This window comes from Physella acuta, unplaced genomic scaffold (genome assembly GCF_028476545.2).
Source record: "Physella acuta isolate Inbredline_101_S28 unplaced genomic scaffold, ASM2847654v3 ptg000188l, whole genome shotgun sequence".
NCBI lineage: Eukaryota > Metazoa > Mollusca > Gastropoda > Physidae > Physella > Physella acuta.
Window position 1 is genome coordinate 11,584 of NW_026731707.1, and position 20,173 is coordinate 31,756.

Genomic DNA, 20,173 nt, shown 5'->3' on the forward strand with positions numbered 1-20,173 from the left:
TGACGCGATAAAAAACCCGGGCTGGGAACTCAGCAGACGAGCGGTTCCACAATCTCCAGACGGTCAGCCGGCCAGCGCCACCAGCCGTCTATCTGGCTTCTTGATATAGTCGTTTGCTGTACTTTTTTAAAAGTTGTACTGTACTTCCCAAGAGGGTATTGATATACTCGTTATACTATACTTTTTTTAGAGTTATACTTTACTTCCCTAGAGGGTATTGATATACTTGTTATACTGTATTGTTTTTTTAAGAATAATTGAGAAAGTTTAGGGGAGATCACTCCCGGTTTATTTGGTTATACTTGCCTTCTCTAGAGGATATTGATATACTCGTTATAATGTACTTTTATTGAGGGTATTGATACACTCTATATACTGTACTTTTATGGAGGCTTTTCACATAGTCTTTATACTGTACTTCTTTGGATTTTTATACTACTTCTTTAGGGGCTATGGATATACTCAATATACTGTACTTCTATAGAGGTTGTTGATATCGTCGTTATATTATACTTCTTTAGAGATATACTGTATTTTAGGGGCTATCGATATACTCGAAATACTGTACTTCTATAGAGGTTATTGATATAGTCGTTATACTGTTCTTCTTTAGAGATATACTGTACTTTAAATGCTATTGATATACTTGATATACTAAACTTCTCTAGAGTAAATGCGGCAGTTAATGAGCGTACATTAATATAGTGTTTAGCTGTGCTGTTCTAGTCATAGGTGAGTCTAGCCTAAAGACGGTGGGGGGAGGGGGGGGGGGACACACTCCGTTTCACTTGCCTCTGATATTTGTTGCTTTTTTTTTCTACCTGTAGTAATTTATCTAGATTGAATTTGAAATTATGCAATACAGTCTTCATTATGTAAGTAAAAAGTCATACGGGGTGGGGGTGGGGTAGTTGGTAAGGGAGGGAATCTCTCTTTTTTTTTTTTTACTTTTTGCATACACTTGTACTGTTCACTATAATTTTCTTCTTAACAAAATTTTGGGTCTAAGATTTATAGTCTAAATTATATTCTTTTTATAAAGTAGTTTCATACGTGTTTATTTTGATGAAGGCCTCAAGTCGAAACCTCATTAGTTGCTTATGTTTTCCTTTTTAAAATGACCTAAAGAAAGCGGTTTTCTAAAATCAAAGTATTTAATTACATCAAGCAGTATGTCGTTTATATTGCTTTATCATCTTCATTGCGTTTCGGTTTTTGTCTTAATTAAAGTAATGAACATGAAGTAATCAGTGCACGCGGCTTAATTAAACAAACACTAACCACATCTCCGGTTCAATTCTCTGACAACACTTCCGATTTTTGCCGGTTAGACGGCTGGAGGTGCTCTAGCCGGTTATCTCCGGCTAAGCCGAAGATCGGCGAGGGTAAAAATCTTTCAAGATGTTTAAAGCGATCGCCAGGAATATCATATTTAAAACTGCCGTCTTCCTCCGCGCTGATAGATTATCCGGGAATCGATACTCGAGGGCCGAGTTTGGCCGAGGCCGAGTATTGACTGCGTGCGCAACCGCCGCGCGCACGTCTGCGGGATGAGAAGCTCTCTGACTGGATGACGTCAGAGGGGCAGTGTCGATTTCCGCGAGTTAATGGCGGGAAAAGATGGACGCGGTGGATACACCTGCTTTTTTTTTAGAGGGACACGGGGTGGCCGAAGAATTAAAAAAAAGGGGTGGGGAGTATGGAAGGGGTGGGGGTGGGGGGGGGGGGGGGGTGGCAAAACAAAAGAGGGAGGCAATCGTATAAAAGGGGAAATAAATCGGAAGATTACTTTTAGAGTTGGAAAATTGAAAGATGGGACATCGGTTGACAGAAATTTAAAGATAGTTTTAGAACACATGACTTTTTAATGTGGCCTCAGCCTGGAGTACTTAAAAAATAATTAACCCGCTGAATTAATTTGTTTTAGTGTCCAGACATCGGCAAATATAATGGGTAAGTTGGTTCGTTTTGAATTATTCCAATTCGTGCATAACAATCTAGGTAAAAATTAAATCTGTTGATTTTTATCAGCTGAGTTTTTTAATTTGATTTTATAAATAATAATTATAACAATAGATACAAAGCAACCGTAGAAAAATTATATTATTATAAAATTATTGCTTTTTTAAAAAGAAAAACATGCGTTTAAAAAAATTACCTTAATATAAACTTTTTGTCGTCATTGTTCACTTAATGGTGGTATAATCGTTGATTACATAACGTGTGAACGACGCAACTATTTTTGCTATACTACACTAGATTCTAGAAATTACATAATAATGGACTCTTCGTTAAACTTGTTAGGTTAATTAATGACAGTAGTTGGGTTACTGGAATTAAATTAGTTAAATATCAGCAATTACAACTTCCTGATGTCAAAGCTTAATAATACTTAGTAATACTTTCAGGTACTTGCATTCACTGAAAATGGTTTACTAATACATAATACAAACCGCCCAATCTCATTTTTTTACACCTGAAAATTTAAGAGTTTGTGGAGTCAAAAAAATTCTGAAGGTGGAAAATAAACCCAGCTCTCAACGTTCGATATATTACGCTTTCAAAAATGTAAAGCTCAGTCTTTTATTAAAGCTACCAGTTTTCTAATTAAATTAGAGCAAAGTGATAACATAACACACACAGGTAAACGTGTAAAGAACATACACATTTATCAAATAGTAGTTGCAAATTTTAAGTCAATTAAAATAATAAATGATAATGTCATTTTTACTGTTAAATTTGAATACTATTGTAATTTTGCGACTTTTTTAAACAAGTTAGGAGGTGTCTCCCTTGATTATAAATGAGCAGTAGGTCAAACACATACGTAATCAAAGTTAAAAGTAAGATAATTATATAACCCTTGTTTCTACTTTTTCTACACTGTAATATATTAATTTTGAATAAATAAATAAATTAATTAATTAATTAAATAAATAAATAAATAAAATAATAAATAAATAAATAAATAAATAAATAAATAAATAAATAAATAAATAAATAAATAAATAAATAAATAAATAAATAAATAAATAAATAAATAAATAAATAAATAAATAAATAAATAAATAAATAAATAAATAAATAAATAAATAAATAAATAAATAAATAAATTATATATATATATATATATATATATATATATATATATATATATATATATATATATATATATATATATATATATATATATATATATATATATATATATATATATATATATATTCGCGCACAATGTTTGATTCTATTTAATAAATCATTGTATTTTCAATATTTTATTTTGAACCCAAAAAAAAACAAATCAGTAAGATCTTCAGACTGAGAGTAGGAACATGCACAGTTGTATAAGTTAAATGCTCTTGGTTCTTATTTATCTTTTACTGTGAGAACAATCTAATGTCTGCCGTATAGACCCCCTGTCTATAGATAACTTTCACAACTTTAAAAATTAGAGTTTAAAATTTTTTATGAAACTTTACAAAAAAAACCCAGATCACCACAATAAATAAAGCCATTATTTTACTCATACATTCTTTATAAATAGAATAAAGCTGTAGAAATTCAACAACAATCTTAAAACAGGTTCCAGTTAAATCTTGGATGATTTCATCTTTATTTCTGAAAAAAAAAATGTAAATCATGTTTGTGATAATTATTTCCCAATTTTAAAACAACAACAACAAAAAACGTATGATTTAGGGAAAAAAATACCATCAAATCGTATTTTTTTCAAGCATGGTAAAAATCTCTGCTGAAATAGTAAAAAAATGTAAATACAATACAATAAAAAATAAGGTGATGAAACTATTAAACTTGGTCTTGCTATATTTAGACATGGTGTTACTGTATTTAAAAATGATGAAATATTTTATTTTAATATTTAATTTGCAATGATTATTTTGAATACATACGGATTGGAGATGTTTGTGAAAAACATCTTTAAAAAAAAATTAAATAGATTACCTATCATAAAAAGTACAAAAATATTTTTCTCTTTTTAGTACATATAAAAGCTTATCATAAAAAGGTTTTTATATTAATTTGTGTTTATTATTGTTTTTTAAACGTTAGTAAAATCACATAGATAAAAAACTTTTCATTTAAAGAAAGCAAACAATGTATGAATAACAGCGAGGAAAATTAGTAATTTATACAGTTAACTAGTTATTATAGAAACATTAAATATTTTAAAATTAAACATTTAATTAAGTTAATTTCTATGCCTTTTTACATTGTCGCCCTGTCATGTTTGATAGAAATCAATCCGTTAGAAGTAGTTGACGACAGAAGAAAAACAAAAATAGACTTAAGCGCGGGTGAGGAATCAAATAAAATAAAAACAAGTTAAAAGCTTCGTCTGTTGGGGGAGAACAATGGTGAGAAATCTATGACGAATAAGTGTTGAATGTTTGCAAGTCATTACCGTTGTATGGACCGATTATGTAGTTGTTTACATATCGATCTACGCAGTGGCGTAGCCAGGATCATCTCATTGGGGGGGGGGGGGGGGCTCAAATTTTTCCCCGCATTATAAATGTATATATCAGAGGCGTAGCGTCCCTCCCTGGCCCCCGAGGACAAACTTTTGATTTGCACCCCCCCCCCCTCAAACTTTTGATTTGCACCCCCCCTCAAACTTTTGATTTGCATCTCCCGCTCAACCTTTATGTATCTACCGAGGGGTCTATGGGGGGGGGGGGGGTTCTGATCCCCCTAACCCCCCTGCCTACGCCACAGGATCTACGTAGAAACGGTATTAAAGTAGGTCTACTCGAACATAGCTGAGTTAGAAAATTGAAAGTTTTGACTCTAGAGTTATGTTTACAGTAGTTATTGATAAGTCAAATTGTGTTATTTAAAGTGGATAATTGTGTAATTTAAAAAGTCGATGTGTGGCTTTTAAAGAGCAGTTTTGTATCATTTAAAGAGTCCATTTGTGACATTTAAAGAGAATAATTGTGTCATTTAAAAAAGTCGATTTGTGACATTTAAAGAGCGCATGTAGATGAACTAGAAAAAAAATATCAATGTTAACAATAACAAGGTTTTATTTACGCACTAAAAGTAAAAATAACACCATGTTCCATAAATTTAATATAGTAATGCTCCACTACTTCTATACCAATAAAGAAAAGCGTGTTTTGATCTATTACCGCTGCAATTTGGAAATTAGTGGCAATTTGGAAATTATATAGGGCCTATGCGCTTCGCCTCAAATATTCTTAATAAAATTGTATGAGCGACTAGTATTTTAAAAAATCGCTCGAAGAATTAGGTCCACAAAACACTGATCATTTAGCACACAGATACAATCTATCCATATATATAATTCTCGTCTGGGAGCCGTTAGAAAATAAGCTGCAAGCGCCTCCTTGCAGTCCCCTCTCTGTCTCTCTATCACTACCACCCCCACATTGTCTGGTGAGCGGTGTTCACTCTAAATTTTTACAAAGCTAAATGTTTACAAATCGTAGAGCCGTAGAGCGGGGCAGATAATTTAGTTCGATTTTAAACTTACAGGAGGTAACTAAGAAATAACTAAGAGGAGGCTGCTTTCACGGGGGGGGGGGGGGGGGGGAGTAGGGTCGGGGTTAGGGGAAAGGGGTGGGGGTAGTGTTTTAAAGCAAATATTTTCAGTGGCAGCATTGGTACTGTCGAATTCACAAATTATGAATTACTGAAAAGTAGAAAATAAAACAACTAAATAGCGGCGTATGTTATGCCGCGGGCCGGCTCGTATCAGTAAAAATAGGAAGGGTCTCCCAGACTTTTGTCTAAAAATCTACATTGTGAGGTAAGCTGCAGAATATTCTAGAAATTAAAATAACTGAAGGCGTCGGCGTGGTCGAGTAGGTAAAGCCCATGGTTGCTAAACCGGGCAGATGAGGCTCGTTAGCTGGGGACAGCCACTAAAAACTTAAAGAGACAAAGTAGCTATTTTTAAAAAATGTAAATAAGAACGGAGGTTTTTGTTTCGAAACTAAAAATTGCTTACTCAAACTTTCAATATATTTTTAATGGCACAACAAAGAATTAAAAAAAAAATAGTAAGGATTATTATAATTTAAAAAAAAAAACAACGGTAGTTTCGCCCCCGGAATACTTCGTTACACATCAATATATGTGATTTAGACTATTCTTTCAAACATGTTTTGGTATAAACGAACACAAGTATTGAAAAAGACGTCACAATGCAACTAAAGCAAATAAATTGAAAACAAAACAATTAGCCTAATTGTCTTATATTATTGAAGCAAATATAAATATACATTACTAATTTTGTTACTTTTAATAATTAGTATGATTTTTTTCCATTACTTACTTGATAAGAAAATTTGTGATAGTATAATTTAGTATCTGTCTAACTAATTTATTCACAACGTATTTTTGCGTCTGTTTGTATTAAACCCATGTTTACATTCAGCTTTCCACGGAAACAGCTTCGTGGTTGAAAATAGCTATTAGTCCAAAACGAGGCACTTTTGAATAATTAGTTTGATTATTCTCAAACTATGAAAAAAGGGTGTGCATCATATTATGTTAGAAAAGCACAATCTATTAATTAAGGGTTTACTTACTTGATTGATACAAATGTGCATGTGGTAGTTAATATTCTTCACAAAAAACGTACACAAATTTGGACATATTATTACACACACAAATACGCACACAAATACACACACACAATTCCCCACAAATAGGCCCACACACCCAATTACTGACAAGACACACGGATTAACACACAATTACACACATAAACACTTAAATATACACCAATACACACACAAATACGCATTCAATTACACACACACACATACACACAATATTTGCTGACACAATTATACTCAAATACATACACAATTACACACACACAAATACACACCAACACAAACACAAACACACACACTTAAATACACATAAATTCACACACAAAATCACATAATCACAATCACTCGCACACACATATATACACATTCACACACAATTACACAAAGACTATCATACACAAAAATACACTTACAAATACACCCACAATTACATACACAAATACACAAACACACACATTAACCCAAAACACAGATGTGATGCTACAAAAACTGCTACCATTGTTTATACTTATATAATATATGTACTTATATAACTGCTTGGATGACATCCGATTCACAGCATCGCTCTACAACAGGGGTTCCCAACCCCGTGCCCGCGGGCGCCAAAGCGCCCGCCGAACGATTCGTAAGTGCCCGCCTCTCACTATTCGACAGAGACAGAATTTTTTTCATAAACATTATTGAAAGGTTGAAGGGGATGGAAATCGAAAATTTGAGGGGGGGGGGGGGGTGCAAATAAAAAATTTGAGGGGGGGTGCAAATCGTAAGGGTCGCTACGCCTCTGGAAGGAGTTTGTCGATTTAAAATAGGTGGTGCCCGCCACCCTACCGATATTTTAGAATGTGCTCTAGAATAAAATAAACCGGGAGTGATCTCCCCTAAACTTTCTCGAATATTCTTATATAAAACAACAGGGGATGGGAACTCGGGCTATAGATATGATTTTTAATCAATTTTAAATACTTAAAGTTTTTAAAATAGAATAAAATCTCGTAGACAAAAGAAGTGCACACCAAGTGAACGCCAAATAAAAAGTGCATAATAGTGCGCAATATTATTAGTACTTAAAAAATTTACATTCGTTTTTTTGAGAAATTGGAAGTAGCGTAAATTACTACTTTCGGTCAACGGAAATTACTCAAAATTTTACAGAAGGTAGAAAATTAGATCTTTTACTTACATGTGAAATTTCATTTATCTATCTAAAATAGTACTCAAGTTATAGGCTTTTGAAAAATTCAAAGTAGGAAAAGTACCACTTCCGGTTTTCGGAAATCGCTCAAAAGTTGATACGGATCTACGATTTTGATAAAATACTTATATATGAAATTTCATCAACCTAGCTGTAACGGTACTCAAGTTATCGTGTTTACACACGGACAGACACACACACAGACACACACACACACAGACATACGGACAAGATTGCAAAATTATGTTTTTCCATATCAGTGAGGTGTAAAACGTCGAGATTTGTAAAAATCTCGATTTTTTTTTTTGCACGATTACAATACTTTCTCTATACTACGTATATACGAGAAAGTAAAAATAGGAGAAAATCTCATCAAACGCTGCATGTACGTAAATGTTAAATAACACATTTTTATTGAAATTAAGCTTTCACCGTTGTTTGCTTTTCAAGTTGATAAATCAACAAACGTGAGTTCGTGTTGCAGTTGCTGGTCTGTGTCTATATTCATGCGGATGATAGCAAAGAAGTGTTGCTATTTTGTGAAGATAGCATGGAGAAAATAAATACCTTTTTTAAAAACTGGATGATTAAAATGGGTTAGAACGGCTGTGGGGGTTTGTACAGATGGTGCGCCATCTATGTTTAGCTCAAAATCGGCCTTTCAGAAAACAGAAAAGATTTAGCTCTCTAACCACTGCCCTAACCAATCGACATCAAGAGTCCATTGCTAGTATAAGTCGTAAATTATATAAAAATCTGGAGCCTTCAAAGAACTGAGCAAAAACGTTAATATAGATCACGAGGTTCTGCTCTTCTACACTACAGTACGCTGACTGTCAAACGAAATGTTGTAAATTGTGTTTTTGAATTGAAATCTGAAATCAAATTGTTCTTGGGAGTGCAAAGGAAAGAAGACTTTTTGATATACTTAAAACGACATAGAGTGGTTGGAGAGAGTATCATACCTAGCAGATGTGTTCGAACATCAAGATAAGCTTAACCTTAAGCTTCAGGGAAAATGAACGAATATTACAACTTTCCTTGATAATCTCGGGGCATTTTTATCAAAGCTGCAAAATCGGTAAAGAAACCAAATCGTGGAAATATTGTAAATTTGAGAAACTCTGCTGTGTGGTAGATGAATCTGATTGTGAGATAATTAAAATTTTGAAAGAAGCGATTTCTGGGCATCTTGAATCTCTTGAAAACGAACTGCATGGCTATTTCTCTGAGCTAAAAAAAGAAGAATCTGCATTTACGCATTACCCATTCTCTTCTTCCCTTGATGTTGCCAGCATTCCCGATGAATTACAAGATGAATTCTTTGATTTGCAGAATGATTTCGAGCAAAATGAAAAACTGCAGGCACAATTTTGGTGTAGTCTTCGCCATTCATACCCAAACGTAAAATTGATTGACTTTTCGAGAATATATTTTCAACACTATTCTTCGATTAAAAACAAAATTAAGATAATTATAACGACATAGGTTGGCTTTAACAAAATATTTTTAAATTAAAAACTTAACCACGAAGGTTTAGTGAATAGTATGCAATTTTACTCATGCTATTAAAACAGTTATCAAGAGTAGTTCATATTGAAAGTCTACTAGAAAACCTTATTTTAGTGCTTATTAATTTCCATACTAATTTCGGCTTTTTAATTCTATGGGGGTCGCGGGTCACTTACTTTTTATAAAAGGGGGTCGCCACTCGAAAAAGGTTGGGAACCACTGATCTATATCTATACAGTCCTCAATTAGTTTTTTTTTTTCCTTTTTTTTTATTAATTCAATTGCTTTAAACATTTAAATCAGTAATAATTATTTATTTGATAGATTTTACACAGCATCAAAGACATGAACATCAATTGCTTATATAATAATCAGAGCTTTTTTTTTTCTTTTTATACATAATAATCAGAGCTATTTGAAACTAGCTTTCTATATTTTCCTTGATTGCCCATTAACTCAATCGTGTTTTTAAAATATGTGTATACATTTACTATTTAATAAAGCTGATAGTTTCATAAGTAGATTAATATCAAATAACAAGTTCGATATGCTAGATATTTAAATAGTATATTTTTAATACGAAGGACCAAATTATTGTTTAAAAAAAATACATATTAAATATTTTTTTGTAAAAATATTTTGTAATAATTGAATTTAATTTTATACCTAGCAACTTTTGGTAATGCAATAAGGGTTGTCTCCCTTATTGTTAGCTTTCAATGTAATGCTATTTATAACACTCTTTGCAACATAGTACTACGTTTTCTCCTTGATATCAATATTAAACAAACACTTTTTTAAAACTTTGTATTATATTCATTTAGAGAATATAGTATACTAACCATCGGTACCCGTTTCACGTGAATTATAGGCCTATATATTTTAAAATGTTGTACTTGTTTGAGAAAAATAATTTATAAAATAATTATTGGTCAAAACGCAATGTGCTTTACTACATCAGGGGCGTAGCGGTGGGGGGGGGGGGGGGGGGGGGACGACAGACATATGTCCCCGGGCGCCGACCTTAGGGGGCGCCAAAATGGGTTGGAAAAATAAATTGAAAGGCTTGAGGGGGGTGCCTACGCCACTGGTGGTGTATATGATGTAGGATAAGTTAGTGGTTGTGGGTCACGTGATAAGTAAGGTGGGATGTGGGTTGTTGATTGTGGAGTGTGGGTTTTAATGTGTGTTGAAAAGTAGTGTTATTTTCGGGGTGAGGTGTGGGGTGTTGTGGTTCAGGTTGTAGGGTTGTGTTCTTGCCGTTCAGTGACGTGTGTACCGGGTTTATGAGGGGTTGCTCCAGGGTGTGGTTCCTGGTGTCGTGTGGTTTGTGGTTTGGACTACCTCCCTGTGTGGTGTTGTGTATGGGACGTCGTGTGTGTGGTTTGGGATGAGTGAATGGGCGTGTATTGTGGGGGTTAGTAGTGTGGGGTTAGGGATATGCTTTATGGTTTAGTGAAATCGTGGGGGTTAGTGGTGGGGGGTTTGGTTTGTGCTTTGTGGTTTAGTGAAATCGTGGGGGTTAGTGGTGAGGGGTTTGGGATGTGCTTTATGGTGCAGTTGGATGCGTCGTGTTGGTAACGGTGTGGGCTGGGGTGTGGGGTTTGGTTTTGTTTATTGTGTCATGCGAGTTGGGGTACGTTTTATTATGTCCCCTACTATTATTCTCTCCCCATAATTCTTTTTAACATCTAATGTGAAATGAATATTTTTAGCACAAGAATTACAGAAAAAAAACACACCAAACAACCGACTTGTTTAGCGTCTTTTTTTTTCTGTCCATTAAAAAGTAAATTGCAGAGTTTCACACCACAGCTGAGCACCGGTATGCAACACACACGTATACACACACACACACACATATATATATATATATATATATATATATATATATATATATATATATATATATATGTATATATATATATATATACATATATAGTGTGTGTATGTATGTGTGCGTATGTATATAGATGGTATGATTCCATTCCTTATCCCCTGTGGCAGGTCGCACCTTGCCTGTCCCCGTATCTTGTGAGGTGTGTGGGGACAAGAGTTATGGCAAGCACTACGGTGTCTTCTGCTGCGACGGCTGCTCGTGTTTCTTCAAGAGGAGCATTCGGAAAAATATCAACTACTCCTGCATTGGTGAGTACTTATATTTTTAGTATTGGTGAGTAAATTCTCTCATTGGTGAGTACTTATATTTTTTGTATTGGTGAGTTAGTAAATTCTTTCATTAGTGACTGCTTTCATTCATGCATTGGTGAGTACTTACATTTTTAGAATTTGTGAGTACTTACATTTTTAGTATTGGTGAGTTAGTAAATTCTTTCATTGGTGTGTTCTCAAAAACATGCATTCATGATTTCGTAACACCTGAATTGATACGTTCTAAAAATTTTGCATTGGTGAGATTTTTAATTCTTACATTAGTGAACTGTTGATATTCAAAAGTAAATTTCTGTAGAGCACAAAATGCCATGCACTTTCCATTTTCGGCGGTTTGCCCGTGCAATCTGTACACGTAAAAGTTGGGCGAACACCCAAAAAGATCAAATAAATTTCTGTCGGGTAGTACATTGAACTCAAAACGGGCTAGTCGTCATTCAACATGTAGCTTCACTTCACCCTTCCAATCTTTTTCACCAGAGTTAAAGCCCCTGAGTTTTGGAGCTCTTCTTCGTAAAAAGTCCTTGCATTTATCAGTTGCAATTTCTTGCATTTATAATTCTTAAATGCGTAAAGTTATAAAATTGAAATAATTTGTTCGATTGTGTATTCTTTATTCTTGTGTTGGCGGTTCCTAAAACTTTGGTACTAGAAAAAAAATGTCGCCAGAGTTTGATGGCTCATTTATTACTTGTGGGGGAGGGGGGGGGGGGGTCTGTGTATTTTCTGTATAACATTTTTTTTTATTTCGTTGTTACATTGATCTGACAGTTAAGATTTGTTTCAGGTAAAGGAAATTGTCTGATTGACAAGGCCAGAAGAAACTGGTGCCCCCACTGCAGACTACAGAAGTGTTTTGCTGTCAGCATGAATAGAAATGGTGAGTGGAGGTTTGGTGTGGTTAATATATTAGTCGTGTGGTTGATGAATTAGTCTTGTGGTTGATGAATTAGTGGTGTGGTTGATGAATTAGTGGTGTGGTTGATGAATTAGTGGTGTGGTTGATGAATTAGTCTTGTGGTTGATGAATTAGTGGTGTGGTTGATGAATTAGTGGTGTGGTTGATGAATTAGTCTTGTGGTTGATGAATTAGTGGTGTGGTTGATGAATTAGTGGTGTGGTTGATGAATTAGTCTTGTGGTTGATGAATTAGTGGTGTGGTTGATGAATTAGTGGTGTGGTTGAGGAATTAGTGGTGTGGTTGATGAATTAGTCGTGTGTTTGGTGAATGACTCGTGTTATTGATGAAGTAGTCGTATGGTTGAAGAATTAGTGGTGTGGTTGATGAATTAGTCGTGTGGTTGATGAATTAGTCGTGTGGTTGATGAAGTGGTCGTGTGGTTGATAAAGTAGTGGTGTGGTTGATGCTATGCTGAGTTGAACTAGTCGTGTGGAGAAAATGGGACGAGTGATACGATGACAAAAGTCAGTGTTGTTAGCAATGAGGAAAAAAATGAATACGTTGCTAATACTATGACAAAGGATAACTCAACCAAGCGGTCTTAACATAAACACAATGCTCGAGGGTAACTATTAAAAATTAAACTATTATTTCAACTAAAATCTTTGTGTATTGTGAAAAATCTAGTTTGAAATTTTTAGTTTATAATGGCATTTACAGCAGATCTTGCTAAAACAGCGAGATATGGTTATTATTATGATGTGGAACTATGTATATGTTATTTACCCCCTTGTAAAAGACGCACAATTGTATAAATGTATATATGAAAATTTCTTTTTATTCTAGAAATAATTTTATTTGTATAGGCTGGTTAACGCCCAACATGCAAATTAATATTTTTTTTCTTTGCGCCACTAATGAAAGCATTCCCAGTATTAAATGTATGTAAACTATTTATTTCAAAGACATAAAAAGAAGAATGCGAATCGAATACAAGCGTTTAAGGAACGCATTCAAAAGAAAGGTTTCAGACACTCCAAAACGCCAATTATTGAATAAATATGCACACACAAAAAAGAAAACAATACGCAGACGACAAGTTTTCAAATATTTTTGCGAGAAAAGAACAATCAAAGGCGCGATACGGCCAGGAAAATTTGAAGAAATATAATTGACGGCTGCAAGGGGACGTTTAAATTTTAAACATCCCTCGGCGTGAAAGCAGAAGCATTATTAGATCCGTGGCAAATCAAGCATTCTAAAATTTCAAAATTCCCAACGTGAGTTTACGCAACGATCGAATTAGGCTCAAATTGGAAATGCTTGATTGGATCAGGACAGAGGCGGGGCGGGGAGCGTATTTTGGCACATCCGGCAAGAGTCAGCTTCCGGGTTTTAATTCCAGCCTTGCCGGTACCGCGGTGCCGGGACCCCACGTGACACGTTGCGGTTGTTTTAATTGGGTTAGCGCGTCATACTTTACGTCTGCTGTTCGGGACGGAGTCCGCGGGCCTGCAAGATTCTCTGAGGCCGTGATGAAATGTAACGCGGGAGTAGTCACCCTTGGGCCGAGATTTTTGCTCCGTGTGCAAGAGCGTTTAAAATGTAATACGGTTAGCGACTATGACGTTGGGAATTATGAAAAGGGGGGAGAATCTATGAAGTTAAAGGGAGATAATTTGACTGGTTTTATCGGACAAAATTAGAGAGTTTTTGAGTAGTTCGGTGACCGGTCCAAAGTCATAAAGTCCGCTTTTGAAATCACGCAACGACTCTTATTTTTGTAAACAGTAAACATGATGGTGCTCTGTTAAAGATAATAAACTAAAAGGACAAGGGTTAGCCTAACACGCATCCGTCCTTGCTGAGGACGTCATTAACAAAACGTCTAGAACTTTCTGCCAAATCGACGAGCACATTAGTATGTTGTCAGAATCGCGTTTTTAGTAGTTTATGAGAATTTATTGAGTATGTTGTATTTGGTTCCGTAAAAAACAAAATCAGGACAAATTATCTCAGACAAATTATCACAGTATAAATGATCCCGAGGGAAAATTTTCTCAACAGCAGACGATCTCACGGACGAAAGATCTCAGGACAATTATCTCAGACAAAATATCTCACGGCATTGCAGTAATCATAATGATTTTAGTCGATTTGAACATTTTATAAATTCGAACATTTTATAAATTCATTGTCATATGGTTTTTATTTAGCTCCGAACTGAATAAAATATAAACCACAAACTCAGATATGCTTGAACGGTATTTTCAACTGGAAAAAACAACAACCGTTTGAGCAAAAAAAAAAAAAAACCGGTTCGAGAAAGACTTCAGCTAGCCACACCGCACGTAAATAACCGGTGCGAGAAAGTCTTACAGTAGCTAGACCGCAACAAGATGTAGACTTTCAATCGGCCGCTAGGTTCGAATGTAGCCGGGAGTTCGCAGCGCGCTCTGCTCAGGGTACCGAAGATGTGGCTTTTGGTTTAACATCCGTGACTTCTACCACTAGACCACGCACACTTTAATGATTTTGATAAAACATCGCTTTCTCGATAAATAAATATATATATATATATATATTTTTAAATTTGGCATAATATAGACTATAGAAAATAAAATAAAATGCTGAATTTTTTTTAAAATTTCTGTTTTAGCCGTACAAGAGGAACGAGGTCCTAGGAAAAACAAAGGCACGAAAAAAAATTCCGCAGCTCGGAGAAACATCCTGCTAGAGACTCCCTCCCTCCCCTCCTCCTCGGCGATGGCCTCCTTCCCCTCCCTGGACGTGCGCCCCTACCTGCCGCACCCCATGGCGGCTCCCCTAACCTGGGGCTCTTACCTCAGCGCCTTCAGGCCAGTGACGCCCCGCCAGCACAGCCTGTTACCATGGCAACCGACCGGAAGTTTTCCCAGCATACTGTTCGGCGACTTCAGCTCTGACGTCATCAAACTTCCGGCGAGTTCGCCAGAAATAACGCGTAAGTATGGTACACTTACAATATATTAGTTTCTATCCACCTCGTCATTGTTATGTTCATTAGGTTATATTAAATAATTTCTCGAAAATTGGGGGGGGGGGAGTGAATAACTACAGATCGCTAAGTAGTAATTTGTATAAAAGTATTATTTTTCAGTGACGCTCAAAATTCATTAAATGCTAAATAATAATTATTTTATTTATGTTGTTTTCAATTCTAGACTCGTACTTGTAAAGCGAAAAAAAAATTATAATCAATTTAAAAAATTCATGAGTCAAAAATTTACCGCAGACTCCGGCGAGATGACAAAAAATAACAAAACATGTCCTTGTTGAAATTATGCAAAAAATGCAGACCGTAATAGAATCTATATATAAAATTTAAAGTAGTGAGTTATGTACGGTAATGTGAATAGCGAGCTATGTCAAGACAACGAAGAGTGTGAAGAGGTTGTATGTGGTGTGAGCTCTGAGGAAGCTGACCATTCGATAAACCGTTCGATACAGCACAAAGTGACCCCCACTGGTGTAATCGATAACCTGATCCCACACTTTAGAGCCACGTGTCAAATTTGAATATTCAAATCTGCGACATGACTTGACCAGTCACCAGGTTGACCAGTCAGTCACCTTCTAAGTCAAATCCAACTCAAGACAATTGATTGGTTAGTGCGGCCTGCCGCCCACCCCCCCCCCCCCCCCCCCCCCCCAAGTTGATCCTTAGTTAAGCGAGTAAAAAACAAACAATCAATATTCACAACTTGTTTTTAAATATCGCGTATAAAAAAAAAAGTTGCTTTTTTTTTAACTTTTATTCTAGTTAAAGACAGCAAAAGTCTCTAAAAATCTATGTACACAAAACTGAGTGAAATTAATCTCATACGCATACGTTGATTGTGATTTAAAGATGATTGCGATTTAATCGATGATGTTCAGACATGTTTTGTGCCTTAGTTCCGAACTCATGATCTTCAGGTTAGCAAGCATGTGTTCTACCTCTAGACCACGCCGGCACTCGATAAAATACACCGACTATAAACACTTCTTTTCAAACCGATAAACCGATAAACCCGAATCAATTTCAAAACTGTTTCGTAGATAAATAGTCGGGTTTTTTTTGTCTTCTTACCTGTGTATTTAAAATTTTGATTCTAACCAAACGGTTAGAGAATAGGATGAAGTAGAGTTCACCTGTTTCTTAAACCTCGACCTATGAAGTGATTGTGTGGCCACCACTAGGCCTAGCCGTGTTTAATTGACCCCGGTCACTAGTCAGGTACCAGCCAAACCCCATGTGGACCTTATGGACGTTCTAGCTAGGGATTCGAACTCGCGAATCAAAATCCAGACTTTCGTTTTAGCAGCAGTGCGCCATACCAGTCGACCACGCTGTCGTATTATGATGTATGGTATGCCCGATAACCTGCTTCGACCTCCGTACTAACACAAACCGTAACACTAACACAAACATAACACAAACCACAACACCAGAAACCATAACACTAACACAAACCATAACACTAACACAAACATAACACAAACCACAACACCAGAAACCATAACACTAACACAAACCATAACACTAACACAAAAATAACACAAACCACAACACCAGAAACCATAACACTAACACAAACCATAACACTAACACAAACCATAACACGAACACAAACCATAACACTAACACAAACCATAACACTAACACAAACCATAACACTAACACAAACCATAACACTAACACAAACCATAACACTAACACAAACCATAACAATAACACTAACACAAACCATAACACTAACATCACATCAGACCGGAAGCTGGACGTTTGCCGGAAAAAAACACTTGCCCAAATGGACGTTTACCCAAAGGTCGTATTCCCGAATAGACAAATGTCCATTTGTCGCATTCGTGCAATGTCTATTCTGACATTTGTCGTATTCGGGAAAACATCGATTTGAGAAAATTGCCTTCGGGAAAATCGCATAAAGAGTCTTTGAGGCATTTGTTGTTAATCCACCCGCCGATGAGGGCCTAGCCCAAATCCTTGTCATAATCTTAACCAAAACCATAAGTCTAAATTCATGATATCGTTGGCGATACCATATTTCTATTACATGTCCATCAGAGTTTCCTCCAGGCATCTTTTCGGGGAGGGGGGGAGGGCTAAGCCCCCCAGAAAAAATTCTACCCCCCCCCCCCCCCGAACGAAATGAAATTTATATAATTTATATAGAAAATATATACTTTTAACAGTGTCCGCCCCCCCCTACCCCGAAGAAAGTCTACCGCCCCCCCCCCCGAAAATTTCAAGTGCCCCCCCCCCCCGGAGAAAAAAGTCTGAAAGAAACACTGATGTCCATTTCTAATCACTAAAGTCTATACTACTTAACAAAACTCCACCTTCTAACTAAATCTGTGAAAACTTTTCATTTTCTCGCTGACCCTCAGTCCCTTTTTGTCGAATCCACAGATATCTCCGACCCAAGCGACCCGGATGTGTTTTTTAAATCCACCCTACAACAAGTCCTGTACGCATCCCTCCGCCGGGCGCAGTACAACCACCTCTTCCGTCTGCTCCATCCGCACGATCAATTAGTCCTGCTAGAGCTACACTGGGCGGGGCTGTTCACCCTGACGGCGTCCTATTGGCCGGTTGACGTCTGCAAGCTAATCGATAAACAGAGGGAGAAGATTGGATCGAAGGTAATGATTGGGATTGGGAGGTGTCAGTGAGATGGGTGGGGAGAGATTGGAGAATTGGGTTGGGGGGAGGGGGGCGGAGCGAAAACATAAGAAAACATGGAGGATTTCTCAAGATAGCGATTTTTTTTTTAATTTAAGACGAAACAACAGTTTATCGAGAAGACAAGACCGCTGTCGCCGAGATAACTGCTCGGCTTAATTTGTTTGACGTCATTTTCATTTGTGGACAACACCTACATTTCGAAATCTGTTAAAGATAAATAAAACAAGCGCTCTACCAGGGTACAGAGTTTCTTCCAGGCATCTCTTCCGAAGAAAGTCTGCCGCCCTCCCGAACGAAATGGAATTTATATAGAAAATATATACTTTTAACAGTGTCCGCCCCCCCCCCCCCCCCCCAGGAAATTTTAGTCCGCCCTTCCCCCCCCCCCCCCCGATAAATTCAAGTGCCTCCCTCCTCCCCCGAGAAAAAAGTCTGGAAGAAACACTGCCCGGGTAGACGAGGCTTGATAGCAACCCATCTAGAGAAACAACTCCAAAATCAAACAACTGCTGCCTTGTAGTTTGTTCTTGGTTCGACAAAGGCTATAGAAACAAATCCAAAAAGAAAAGCAGGCTGAAATCGGAGTCAATGCCCTATATGGCGCATAACAAGTTGACACGTAATACTTAATTGTGTTGGAGGAAAATCTCGCCTAACATTACAATTAAAAACGAAGAAGAAAATGTTCGAAACGCACTTTATTCGACACACATTAATTTTAAAAAAAACTGCTAACATTGCTATTGTTTTTCTTTTAAAAATCATTTAAGTTTATGCAATTTAAAAAAAAAAAAGTTATTTTAAACTACCGTGTTTCCTCAGAAAGAGCCCGGATGTCTTACAGTGTCACGAGTTGAGGATGATTTACAGAGAGTTGTCTCCGCATGTCAGGCAGTTCAAGCCGATCTGACAGAGTTACCGTTCCTTGAAACCATCGCTCTCCTGCGCTGTGGTAGGTTTCAGTCGCTAGGTCTATACTGCTGTGGTAGGTATCAGTCGCTCGGTCTAAACTGCTGAGGCGTGTACATTTCTCAGTCGTAGGGTGCCAGACCAGCAGTGTTTCTTTCAGTCATTTTTTTCTTTGGGAGGGGGCGGACTAAACTTAAACTTAATTTCCGGGTTAGGGAAGGTGGGGGGGGGGGGGGGGGGGGGCGGACAGTAAAAGTTTATATTTTCTAATTTTCTATTTAGAATCTATTTCATTGGGGGTGGGGGGGGGGGGGGGGGAATGCACTTCCGAAGAGATGCCTATTGGGGTGACACCCTCATTTACCCCGCACTGGTATATATATATATATATATATATATATATATATATATATATATATATATATATATGGATAGATAGATAGATAGATAGATAGCTAGATAGATATCGGCCTACACTCACATACAAATACAACAAAATGGCACCGTAAGTTAGTTTAATGTAAGTGATGTCTGTCCACAGAGCAGAGAGATCGGACTCTGGAACCGAGACGTGTCGACCTCCTCCAAGACCAGGCTCAGCTGGCACTAGCCCACTACTGCAGCTACAGCCAGCACCACCCGCCCCGCCACCACAGCTCGCCCAACCACCACCACCACCCACTCCCCCTGGGCGGCTGCAGCTGTAGCACCCCCCACGGCCAGCCCAGCTCCAGGTTCGGGAAGCTGCTCCTCCTGCTCCCAGTGTTGTCTACGGTGTGTGGGGGAGAGCTTGAGCGGGATTTGTTCCCGGACCTGAACATCAAGCGGTTGATAAGGACCATGTTTACATAGTGGTGTTGGTCTGTGAACTTTGACCTATGTGAACCTTAACATACGGCTGATAAGGACGATGTTTACATAGCGGTGTTGGTCTGTGAACTTTGAACCTTAACCTATGTGAACCTTAACCTACGGCTGATAAGGACCATGTTTACATAGCGGTGTTGGTCTGTGAAATTTGAACCTTAATCTATGTGAAACTTAACCTATACCTAACTTAAAGTGAACATCAAGCGGCTGATAAGGACCATGTTTACATAGTGGTGTTGGTCTGTGAACTTTGAACCTTAACCTATGTGAACCTTAACCTA

General features: G+C 36.9%; 1 protein-coding gene across 1 annotated transcript; it reads left to right on the forward strand.

Moving 5' to 3' along the window:
- The first annotated feature begins 1,949 nt into the window (after positions 1–1,949).
- LOC131936817 (photoreceptor-specific nuclear receptor-like) lies at positions 1,950–19,874 on the forward strand. The gene is made up of 7 exons (XM_059293895.1): positions 1,950–1,953; positions 11,320–11,460; positions 12,272–12,364; positions 15,045–15,368; positions 17,838–18,070; positions 18,936–19,065; positions 19,564–19,874. The coding sequence occupies exons 1-7, from the start codon at positions 1,950–1,952 to the stop codon at positions 19,872–19,874; spliced, it is 1,236 nt and encodes a 411-aa protein (XP_059149878.1).
- Positions 19,875–20,173: the final 299 nt, after the last annotated feature.